We start from the raw sequence: 12,138 nt of genomic DNA, 5'->3' as shown, positions 1-12,138 counted from the left end.
TTTGTATTTTTTTTTAATCAAAGAGCAATAGACCTAAAATAATGAGTATATTTTCAAATATATGTAGGATGATCTATATTTGATGTACTTTACATACTTATTTCTTTCTTTTTTTCCAGCTTAAATTTTACACTACTTACGCAAAAAGTCTTGGCACTTTTTTTGGGCCCCCCTTTTAAATCCTTTTGCTATAAATTAACCACAAAAAAGAAAACATATCTTTTTCTAAAATCTTATTTAATATTTTTTTTGTCAGCAAAAACTTCATCAAACACAATTACAATAACATCATCATCTTCACCTTCATCATTATCATCAAGACATATTACATCGTCATCGTCTTTGTTTTTATTTTTCATCACAATTTTGTCTGATTTTGTTTGTTTTCCCTGATTACTGTCTTCATTTGTGGTTTGTGAAATTAAAGAATTGGCAACAGGGTTTGGTACCGCGTCATTATCTTCGTCATCATCTAGTGTTAAATCCAATGGCGGAAAAATTTTTGGAGTAGTGGGAGGTGGTAAGTTCAGTCTTTTAGGTGCTTTGTTTATTTCGGTTTCTACAGACCCTGTACTTCCGAATAATCTCTTGGAAGTTGACGGAAGACTCTGTTCAATGGAACTTTTTTCAAGTGATGCATTCATTTTTAAGGGAGTTAATTTAATTCGTCGATTACGGTAGGTCTTTAAATTCTTTGGATCCAAAACAAAACCGTTTGCTGTTTGTTGAGGGCTTTGCTCCCAAAAATACTTACTTTTGCGATATTTTTCAAGAGCTTCATCTTTACTAGGAGCCGAAGGCAACGTAGGTTTTTTTGACATTTCTTTTATGAACTCTTTTGTCTGGAGGTCTTCAGGACGTAAAACTTCTTTATTTGAACTTGCATCATTTTTGGAAGTGAATTTTATAGGCCGGTTTTGTAATAGCGATAACGTTGTTGGATGAAGATTGACAGGTTTTTCTGTCTCCACCACATTTTTTGGAACGACTTTTTGTCGAATCGTGTAAGAAACTGGTGTAACTTCTTTTGTCTTCTTTGGAATTGTGTTAACAACTTGTTTTTTCTTTAATGGGTTTGTTTGATTCAGGTAAGTTGTTATGGTTTTTTCAAAATGATCCAATTCAACTTGAGAAACTGTTCGATTTAGAATTTGGTTTATCTTAACTACGGGTACAGATTCAATTATTTTCAAACTTGAAGTTGAAGGTAAGGACTGTGTTGTTGTTGGACTTTTGGGCTCTGAATTTGTTGGTAATTTATTGATAGTTGAAGGGCCAACTTTTGAGTCAGTTTCGTCTTCTTTAACAGCGTTTTGAGATTGGCCAAATTTAAGTGGTATAATTTGTACCGCTCGGTTTTTCAAGCTCGACAGACTTTTTGGATCTAAAACTAATGTTTCTGTCTTTTCGGCGGGATTTTTTGTAGCAGTGGTTTTCTTCTTTGCATTTCGATAAGCTGCCATGGTTTGTTCAAATTTGGCCAATTGTGTTGCAGAAAATTTCTGATTGAGTAATTGATTTATTTTCACAACTGGCGCCGGTTTTACTGTAGTTTTAATGCCTATAATATCTGCACTTGAACTGAGAACAACAGGCGAAGGGATTCTTTCCGCCATTTCATTTTCGGAACCCGAAGTTTTTCGCGGTTTTTTGGCAGCTGGTGGAATTTCGTCATTGGAAGTGCTTATTTCTTCTTTCACATTTTTAGGCATTTCATCATTGGAATTGTCTATTTCTTCTTTTACATCCTTAACATTGGGCAACGGTGACGTTCTAGGATCTTCAATAATAGATTTTTTTCTATTACGTAAACGTTTTCTGGTATAAACTTTTCTTTTTGATTTTTCATTAGCTTTTGTTTGTTTTCTTTCGACCATTTTTTTAAATGCGTTTGGATTTTTAGTTCTTGCTATTCTATCTTCGACAATTTTTTGTAGATATGGGCGTAAGTAATCCAATTTTTTGAAATATCTCCAAGTCGATCTTCTACGCTCTTCAAAACAACGTTCATACATTAATTCAGATAAATAGTCATGTCTTAACCGTCTCCATCTTGTTTTCAAATATGCTATTAAAAATTAAAAAAATAAATAAAAACAGAAAAACGAAATGGGTTTTTTCAGAAAAAAGTTATAATACATTCATAAGAATAACATTCAAAAATACTACCCGAGTAAAAATAGAAATTGAATTTTTAAAGAAAAAAATAAAAAAAATCTTGACCGCCGCAACACAGCTGCACCACTGCTGTTTGGGGGAAAATTTCGGCGCACCACCACCGCACCACGACTGCACCACGTCCGCACCATTTCATTTTGAATGAAAAATTCTGTGCACCACTTCATTTTGTGTGAAAAATTCGATGCACCATAATACAGAATTTTGGATTATTGAAAAATAAAAAAACTATCGACGATAAGGAAATTCGTATAAAAAAGAGAATAGAATATTTTTATCATGGTGCATACGTGGTGCGGCGGTTTTTTTCTTACAAAATGAAATGGTGCGGACATGGTGCAGCGAGTTTTTTCATATTTTTTTCAAAATGAAATGGTGCAGACGTGGTGCAGCGGTGGTGCGGCGGTTTAGAATTTTTTTAAATGGCGTGGACGTGGTGCAGCGGTGGTGCGGTGCAATAGAATTTTCTGATAATGGTGCGGATGTGGTGTGGCGGTCAAAAAGTGGTGGAATTCCATTTTTACTCGGGCAAACTAAGTCAAGGTACTAGCTTACAGTTTTAAAGCAAAAAATTGAGATCTGTGTTTTGAATTTTGTTTTTAAAAACCTGTAAGCTAGCCCTATTTGAAAAAAAAAAAAAATAGAATTATACTTACGAATGTTTGGATATCCTATTTGCTTAGCTATCCTTTTCCAAGCTTTAAATATATACATTTTTAGTGTTTTACTTTTTTCCAAAGAAGTGTCATAGATTATGGGATTATTCTTAACAGCGTCAACCAGCTTATATTGGATTAATCGCGCATTAACATAATTCGAAAACACACTCTTATGCTTTCCAGTTTTATGATGGATGGATCCCTGCTCTTCTGGCATAATTTCTTCATCGTCGTGTTCGGTTAAACTGTTTATATCAGAACAAGAGTTGTTGTTTTGATTAAAATGTACTCGAAAAACTATACTTTCTCTTAAAATATTATCTTTCGTATCCACAAAACTCAAATTTGGAATTGGAGCATGGTTGGTTGCGCCTTCACTTGGTGATTGATCGAAGGAATTTTGGAATTCATTTTCGGTTGGTTCTTCTAATTTTGGTGAGTTTTTCACAGGACTAGATTGCTCTTCTTTGACTTTTATGGAATTCAACAAATGTTCTTCTTTTTCAGAATTTTCAGTTTTTTCAATAACTTTATCATTTTCTTCGTTGGATTTTTCTGCTTCATTGCATTCCAGCTCTTGCTTGACTTCATCAATTTTTGTTACCAAGTTTGGATCAGATCCATTGTAGTTGCAGCAGCACGGACATGGATCTTGATTCGGATTTGATCTAAATAATGGCGGTGAAATACCACCAAGTTTTTGTTGAATATTTTCTTTAACACTTTCGTACATAAAAGTCAAGTCGTGAAAATATGGCCATATTGGAGCTTCAAAATTTCGTTCAATAGTTCTTATGAATATCTTTTCAAAATACAATGATCGTATGGTCCACCAAATATCCTGTAATTGTTCTAAGAAGTTTTTTTTGTTTGTTTTAATTTGAGTTATTAATTTTTAAGTTTTATAAAAAAAATTAAGCAGTTTTCGATAATTTTAGAAAAGTCTTTTACAATATCTCAAATTTTTCGAAATTTAAAAAAATTGTAAAAAAAAAATAAATGCATAGGTCAAATGAAAATGGTCAAGTCGCAAAATTTTTTAAGTTATATATATATTTTTTTTATATTGGAATTTATATTCAAATTTGTTAAATGTTTTTGAAAAAAAAAATAAAATTCATTTTTCAAAGCAACTGAGCTCCAAATGAAGCATGCAGTTTAATTTCTTTTAATAAGATGCATTTTTTGAAAAAAAAAAATAAATGAATAAAATTTGTATGCCATTTCATTGAAATTACTTTTCTACATCAAAACCAAAATTTCAAAAAATTTAATGTCCCGTTTCAAAAATTTGATTTTTCAAAAAAAAAAATTTCTTAACCCAAAAACTATTTTTTCCTGAATATTGATTTACCTAGGTATATCAAAAATATATAAATGCTTTTGTTTAAAAATTTCGATAGACTATAGACCTTGATTAAAAAGTAATATCTGATTTCTTTTTAACAGGGAGCATTTTTTGAGAAACTTAAAATTTATAATATTATCTTCATAATAATATTAAGGGATTTGTTTTTCATCATTCCATCAATATTTTGATATACATTACATTCAAGAAAAATTGATTATTTTTAATCAGTCTAATTTCTAATACAATCCTCTATAATTTTTATTAAATTCAATAAAAGAAAAAAAAAAATCAACTTCAACTTAAGCCTAGAGCTGGCGCTGAAGCGAAACGAAACATTTTGAAGTTTTGAAGCCGACAACGAAAATATGTTAAAGCAGAAACTCAATCACGCTTTGCCAGACGCGTCATCGCGTTACGTTGAGAAATCCTCAAAGCGCGCTTCTGTCACTTTGACTTCGAACAGCTGATTGAAACATAAAATCTGCTGTCAAATAATAAAACACAGTCACTTACAAAATTATTGGGCCAGTTCTTTATCTTGATTTAAATGTGGAAAAATGAAGAAGGATATTAATGTGTTTAAAAAATGCATAGAAATTTGTTTATTCTTTAATCCTATAGTTATAAAAACAAAACCAATCAAAATAAATTGTTTTTTAAATAGAACAAACAATAAAACTCAGTCTACAATCATTAAATTATTGTTATTACATCAATTGTTTTTATTTAAAATATCTCGGTGTCGTTTTTTTTGTGCAAAATCAATTAGAGAAACAAAAAAAAAAAACACACCTAGTTTTCTAATAATTTATTTTTTTTTTATTCACATTTGGCCCAATAATTATGTGGGTGACTGTAACTATATCTGATAAATGTCAGAAAGCGAGCAAAAGTTCAGTCTGATTAAACTTTTGCTCGCTTTTTTACGTTTCCTTACGTTTGTCAAAAAAAGCGTACGTAGGAAAAGCGTCATTGTGTGAGGTTACACAGATTTCGTATGGTTGAACTTTTGACAGCTGTCAAAATCGACGGCAAAGCGTGATTGTGTTTCTGCTTTTATCGACAACGAAAAAATATAATCGAGTATTCTATCAAAGTCGAAATAAAAAAACTCCAAAATTTTTTTAAAAGCAAGAAAAACAACAGAAAATAACTTTTAACACAAGAAATAAATGAATATTGAAAAAAAAAAACATCAATACTGCTCTTATGACCAATTTCATAAAGCCCTTTTAAATATTTATCCGAATTTTACGTCCTTAAATGACGTTTGTTCCATACAAAAACGTAATTTAAAAATTTTAAAGCCTTTTAAATGTTTATGAAATCGGCCATTACAGTCAAGATAAATCCACAGGACAAGAAAAAGTAAGTGGCAAATGAGTGAAAACGCTTCAATTTTTCCCTAGAGCTGGGTACTGAAAAATGAAAAGCAAAACGAAATTTTTCGTTCAAGATTTCGTTATGCTATTTTTGTATGGAGAACTTCATTTCTCTTTCGTTTGCAGGCCTGCGTCAGTACAATTTTCAGCAGTCACTGAGTAAACGTCAGAAAAAAAAGTATACAAAATTACCACAGAATGAGCAAAAAAAATTTCAATTTTCAGTTCCCGAAAATATTGTTTTTAAAAACACGGAAAATTTGTAAACCGTGTTTCACAAGGGTGGCGCAAAAAAAAAGTACAAAAATACATATTTTCTTCTTCTTTTAATAGCGGATTTGAAACAAATTATATCGATGGAAAAAAATGTTTTCAATTAAGATGCTCAAAAAATGTTGTGTGTTTAAAAAAAATTAGTTCTAGCGCATAGAAGTTTGTTAAGTACCTAAGTTTTTTGCTGTGACAATATTTAATTCATATCAAATTTATTAAATCGATTTTGGTTGCATTCCAAGAGTAAATGTAAAATATACCATTTTTCGGAGCCCCTAATGCGAAAATATGTACCCAATTTTAGATTATATTTAATAAGCCATGTTTAACAAACATTCTCTGCAGTGAAAATATTTTTTTTTTTAATAATAAAAACAGAAAATATTGAATCACCGTAATGGAAATTTTTTATCGATAATTTAATCAAAGGAATATCCACGTTGAATTTTTTTCGAACTCCACAAGCAACTGTAAAAGAACTATTTTAGAGCCACCCTAATACGAAACAAATCAATTTAAAATCATTAGGTGCGTCCTACCAAGAAAAAATCTTTGAGGGCTCAATCTTCAATGTCATTTTGAAAGAGAGCAAAATAATTTTGTTAGACAAGTTTCTCACATGAACCCAATTTTTTTTCAAATCCAATACTTCAACTGCAAATTTACACAATTGCAACTTTTCTTCAAATATTAAATTGTGTTACAAAATTATTTCAAAATAGGTTATTTTGCAAAGCAAGCTCAAAATAATAACATTTTTTTTTCAAATTTTCATTAAATTTTTCATGTTTTTAGCACTTTTATATCTGCATCTGCACACCACAAACGTCAAAACAATAACAACAACAAAATTAAAGAAAGAGAAAGAAAACTGAGAAATTGAATCCGTCTCAGAAATCTCAGTAAAAAAAGTGAGCGCTCATCTGAGATTTTTTTTCTTACTTAAAAAATCTCTGATCGTTTAGAGATCTTACTTGGTTTACACGATTTAGAAATTTTCTGTCATTAAATCAATTTTTTTTTCGAAAAATGAAAAAAACAAATATTTTTTGCACCACCCTAATTTAATCTATCAACTGTCGACCGTAAAATCATTTTTTTTGCAATTTATCAATCTATTGATATTTGACAACTGTAATAATGCGTTTTATTTTGTTTCGATATCAATTCAATGAAGTTACGGGTGTGACATTAAAATTTCGAACAATAAGTCAGACATAAAATTAAATGTTTTAGAGAACCCTTTCAGCTAAAGACTTGTAATCAAGTAGTTTTCGTTATTTTTTTTTTTACTAAAAATTATAAATTTTTCTTGATTTTCAAACAAAAATATTATGTTTGTGCAAAGATATTCATACCCCTATTGCCATTGCCAATTACACTGGTCGGCAAAAAACTAAAAAAAGTCGGGAGCAAGAACTTTATAAGGTGATTTTGATTGACTTTAGGCTAGGCGCACACATGCGATTTCGATCGCGCGATTATTCAGTCGCAAATTAGATGACAAGAATTTCTTTGACTGTAGACACAATTTTCAAATTTTTAATCGCGAGAAGCATGTGTGTTCACAGTCATTGAAATCCTTGTGATCCATTTTTGCGACTGAATAATCGCGCGACTAAAATCGCATGTGTGCGCCTAGCCTTAGTGTGCTGAATTCAAAACAGTTTACAGATTTTTTCTATCACGTCTAGTTTTTGAGCTATACTCATCACTATTTTCGCTATAGAGCTTAAAAAACTAATTTTTAATTGAGTTTTTTTTTATGTTAAGTCAAAAATATATATTTTCCGTAATATGTTGCTCTTTATATGTCCAAATCAAAAGACGCAAGATGGAATTTGATTCAAAAAACCATTCATTACTTTGAAAAAAATTATCAAGATTTTGATATATCTATCATAAATTTCTTTTTTCAATATCTTTGAGAAAAAAAATAATTTTGAAAAAATATAAATACCTTTAGGACGTGTTAATATGGCATTTTGCGATTGCATAAGTAGTTTTACAAAAAAAAAAAATTAACGGTGATGTAATTCGATGTCAAATGTACCCAAAAAATAGCGTTTTTGACCTATTTATATTCAATTATTTCAAAAACGTGACGTGCCAGTGAAATGTTGACTTCAGATTCGGACTCAGCACACAAAATTCCTCTCGAAAAGTAGGGTTTGGTTCTTGCTCTATATCCGTTGCCGACCAGTGTTATTAATTTATAATTTAAAAATAATTGCTGTTTTATTAAACCTTATTAAAAATTTCATATTTTTCAAAGCTGGCAGCATCGTTTACTCATACATATTTTCATATTTCTCCATCCAACAACCAAAACAAAAAGAGATAGATACTCACTTATGGTAAATAAAGAACGTAAACCCATTTCTTTTTGTATAATTTCCCAATCTCTATCTTTATCACTTTCCGCCGGTTCTGTATATCCATTTTCATCATTCCATACACTTGGTTTTTTCTTAATTTCCATTATTAGTAGTCTTTTGAATTCCACCGAACTTTTTTGATAAAAACGATTTATTTTTGCAGAATACATTTTTTTTTAAATTAAATAAATAAACGACGAAGTCTACAAGTACAAATCCAACTTCACGAAACTAATTGAAGACACTGAAGAAAAAACGAAACAAAGATAACACAAATTTTCTCAGAGTTGAAAAAGAAATATATACCAGAAAAAAAACGAACGAGAGAAACAGAGATAAAAAACAAAAAATGAGAAAAGGGGAATTATAAAGTAATTATGAAGGTGAAGAACAAAATCATGAAATAGAAAAAGAACAGAAAGGGAAACAGACAAAAATTTCATTTTGTCTATTTTTTTTTCTTAGATTTGGATAAAAACGTATGAAAATTTAAAAGAAAATAAATTGTGGATCATAACGCACTAATAAAACACATTTTATTTTAATTCCACATCAACTATTGCCGGCCGGCGCGTTGCGATGCGGCGCTACATGACTACATCAACATGGCAGGCATAAGCATAAGCACAGACCAACTCGATACCCCTTTTTTATATTCTCCCTGCGATAGCGATATCAAACAAACTTGTTTGTTGTTCGCTTCAAGCTTCAATAGAGTAGCAATGGGGTTTTCGTTTTTCTTGAGGAGTTGAGGGGTATTCAATTTTTGATTCTGTTTTGTGTGATAATTCACTCTGAAAAATTGCAATGGGCAAACTGATAGAGACGAGTATATTGACAGAATTGAATATCACTGTGGAATGAAAGAGAAAACAATAGTATTGCAAAAGATTTGACTGTGCTTCTGCTGGTTGATACTACATGGAGAGTAGCAAGCAACTGTCTGCGTTTGGTAGGTGACGGTCAGCGTTACCACTTGCAGAAAAAAAAGTCGAAGTAGATTTGAAGAAAAAATGGAAGTAGATTGAGAAAAATCGAAGCCGATTTTAAAATATCCTTTTTTTAATAAAAATCTATGCTAAAAAAAATTATTCTATTAAATTTATTTAAGTTAAATAATTTATAATTAGTAAAAACAACTAGAACAAAAAATTTTAATTCATTCAAACTCCATATTTTCGGTATAAATGGACAATTTTTAGCCAAATATCTGGCTTTCTGAAAAAAGATTTGGCTTAAATTTTGATAATTTGAAGTAGATTGGAACAGAGATTTTAAAATGAAGTAGATTTCGATATTTTTGTGATGGTGCGAAGTAGGAAGTAGATTTTAATTTTTTTTGAAAAAAAGAAGTAGATCTACTTCAATTGAAGTAAAGTGGTACCACTGGTGACGGTGAGTATGTGGTTCTCGTGCTATTAAATCATAATAGAGAATTTTGTTTGAAATTATTTTGTTTGTGTAATTTCTTCATTGAGCGTTAAAATTGGGTGCGTTTTTTTGATTTTTTAGACAGTAAGTGGAATTGTTGCAACAGGGTGTTAAAGTTAATTTCTTTTTTTGAAGTTAATTCTAAAATTTTAAAAGGAGATTTTGTTCTCAATTTTTTGATATTTTTTTATAACATGGCATCACTGTCACTCTGTCAGATCCTTGGTTTCTGTGAGAATTCTGTTCGTTTAAAGAGAGAGAGAGAGCGAGCAAAAGAAAGAGGATCAAAATTCAAAACATTGAGAAAAGATATATTCTTAAATTTTTAAAATAAGTGAGGTAGAGTTGCCAGCCATTTAGTATGTATTTTTTGTTTTCTTAAATATACACTATAAACAGGATAAATTTATTTTTTAATCTTTTAAAATCAAGATTTCAATCGTAAGATGGGAGAGTTTCGCATAAAAGTAATGTAATGAAAATAAAGAATCTTAAGAATTTTTGCTAAATTCTTTTAGTGTAGCATTGTTTGCCAACGTAATTTTGATCTCGAAAGATTTTTATTTCATGCAGTTTTGCCATAATTTTTCGTTCTGTAAAGTATTGTTTCCAAATTAATTGACGGTATGAAAAATTGGAACGATTTAAAATTTTGAATAACAAATCAATAAAACTGAAGAAATTTTGACAGATGATTTTCGGATCAAATTATACACGGAGAAAAAGACCACCTTAAATTTAGCTAGATATCTACATCTTTTTTTGTCAAGATGGCTTCCGTCTTAAAATTATGTGGAAATCCACTTAACTTAAGATGAAAGTTTCCTTATTATCATAAAAATAACAAAGATTTTCACTTTAGATTAAGTGCAGTGGCGTAGCTAGCATGGGTTGCACCCGGGGAGGCAATTATGGTGTCACCCTCAGTAAAATACTTAATTGAAATTCCATTATTCTATACATATAGCTATGATTTCTTACTTCCATAGGCAAATTTTGGAATCGCAAAAATTTGAACTGCCAAAGGTACAACCGATTTAAATTTTTTTTTTTTTTAAATAAGGAAAAATTTTCAAAAAAATATTTTTTGGACTTAAAAAATATATTATTTATTTTTTAATTTGTATTTGAAAATCACCAAAAATTTTGAACATTTTTTTTGTAACAATTTTTTGTCAAATTGAATACTTGGTATGGAGTTTAAAGATGTTTTTGTACTTTTAAAAACAAATTTTATGTTTTAAATGAAATTTATCTATAAAATTAAATTGAAAATATAACATAACGCCAAGTACGCAGATCGAGCTAATTGTTTTCTTTTTTCCGTGTGCTAGGTAGGTTAGGTTAGGTCCGTGTGCTAAATTATTACAGATACAAAACGTGCAGTTCGAAACGGAAATGTGATTTTCTTAAAGTGAAGTTCTTAAAAAATCTTAGCTCGGCATAATTTTAGAAAGGTTTTTTGTATGGGAACTAAAAGTAAGCCGGACCTGTTTAGTGGGCCTAAGGAACAAAAATTTAAGGGGTTATATCTAGTTGTAATTTTTGGAAAAAATCAAATAATTTTGTTTGCATATTTTGAGTCTATACCATATATTTAAGATTATTTTTCGAAATTTTCACATCGATATGGCAATTAGTTGTAGAAATTAACGTATTTTTGAAGACATTTTGACATGGTTCCCAAAAATTTTAAACGCATTTTTCTCGAAACTGTGTTTTCAAAGTCGGTCAGGAACCGGGTGGGCCAATCGGCTTGAAATTTTCACACGATCTTCTTAAATACTTTTGTCAGATAATGAACGACAATAATTCGATTTTTTAAGCCACTTTAAAGTGTAAATTTTCGTGGTAAAAAAACGAAAATCTGGAAGCCGCCATTTTGTCCAAAATCAAAATTTTAACTATTCCTTCGTTCATTACTTATATTCATCTATTTTTTAAACGAATCTTTTGGTTTTTCTTATTTTAAATAATTTAGATCAGAGATGTCTTCCAAACCGCTAGACACCTTTTTGTGTCCTCTATGAGATCTACTACAAAAATAAATGGAACTCGCCCCCCCCCCCTCGCTACGCCACTGATTATATGGATTCCGCTATAGAAGTTATCTTGGCAAAAAACCATGCAGAAACCCGCCTAATTTTAGGTAGTCTTTTTATATGTGTATAGGAAATTTTTTAACTTAAAGGCCTTTATATATAGTTTTGTTAACAACTATTTCTTCAGGGGTAATATCAAGCCTTTTATCGTAAGCTACAACAGAGTTAACAAAAAATCTATTATTTTTGCCTTATTTGAGGCAATATTGCTGTGTATTTTTAAGTACGAGATTAGAATTTTTGATCATGCTGCGGCAGAATAGTGATTTTTGAAAACGGTGCGGCTGTGGTACAGTGACGGTTCGGTTGGATTCCATTTTTACTCAGGAATATGAATAATCTTAGCTTCAAATGAGGAGCTTAACGTCGGTTTTTGTTTATTAG

The 12,138-nt window shown here is 30.3% G+C and overlaps 1 protein-coding gene and 1 long non-coding RNA gene across 3 annotated transcripts; one reads left to right on the top strand and one right to left on the bottom strand.

The window, feature by feature from the left end:
• Positions 1-218: 218 nt before the first annotated feature.
• On the bottom strand, positions 219-8,411 carry LOC129918963 (uncharacterized). The gene is made up of 3 exons (XM_055999732.1): positions 8,196-8,411; positions 2,835-3,689; positions 219-2,068 (listed from the first exon to the last, which is right to left on the bottom strand). The coding sequence occupies exons 1-3, from the start codon at positions 8,389-8,391 to the stop codon at positions 234-236; spliced, it is 2,886 nt and encodes a 961-aa protein (XP_055855707.1). The 5' UTR covers positions 8,392-8,411; the 3' UTR covers positions 219-233.
• Positions 5,214-8,648, top strand: LOC129918964 (uncharacterized). Of its 2 annotated transcripts, none has more exons than XR_008773030.1 (2): positions 5,214-5,556; positions 8,385-8,648. It is a non-coding gene; the product is annotated as an uncharacterized LOC129918964 (long non-coding RNA). The 2 variants fall into 2 exon arrangements; XR_008773031.1 differs by lacking the exon at positions 5,214-5,556 and adding an exon at positions 5,918-6,011.
• Positions 8,649-12,138: the final 3,490 nt, after the last annotated feature.

The sequence above is a fragment of the Episyrphus balteatus genome, chromosome 4 (genome assembly GCF_945859705.1).
Source record: "Episyrphus balteatus chromosome 4, idEpiBalt1.1, whole genome shotgun sequence".
Lineage (NCBI taxonomy): Eukaryota > Metazoa > Arthropoda > Insecta > Diptera > Syrphidae > Episyrphus > Episyrphus balteatus.
This window is presented reverse-complemented; position numbering and strand designations above follow the sequence as displayed.

What these genes read in the sequence shown, in the direction of transcription:
- LOC129918963 (XM_055999732.1), bottom strand. Translation starts at nt 8,391, where the DNA reads ATGTATTCTGCAAAAATAAATCGTTTTTATCAAAAAAGTTCGGTGGAA. An exon ending in ACGTTCTTTATTTACCATAA is followed by an intron (nt 3,690 to 8,195) that starts GTGAGTATCTAT and finishes AAAACTTCTTAG; the next exon opens with AACAATTACAGGATATTTGG. An exon ending in AATAGGATATCCAAACATTC is followed by an intron (nt 2,069 to 2,834) that starts GTAAGTATAATT and finishes AATTTTTAATAG; the next exon opens with CATATTTGAAAACAAGATGG.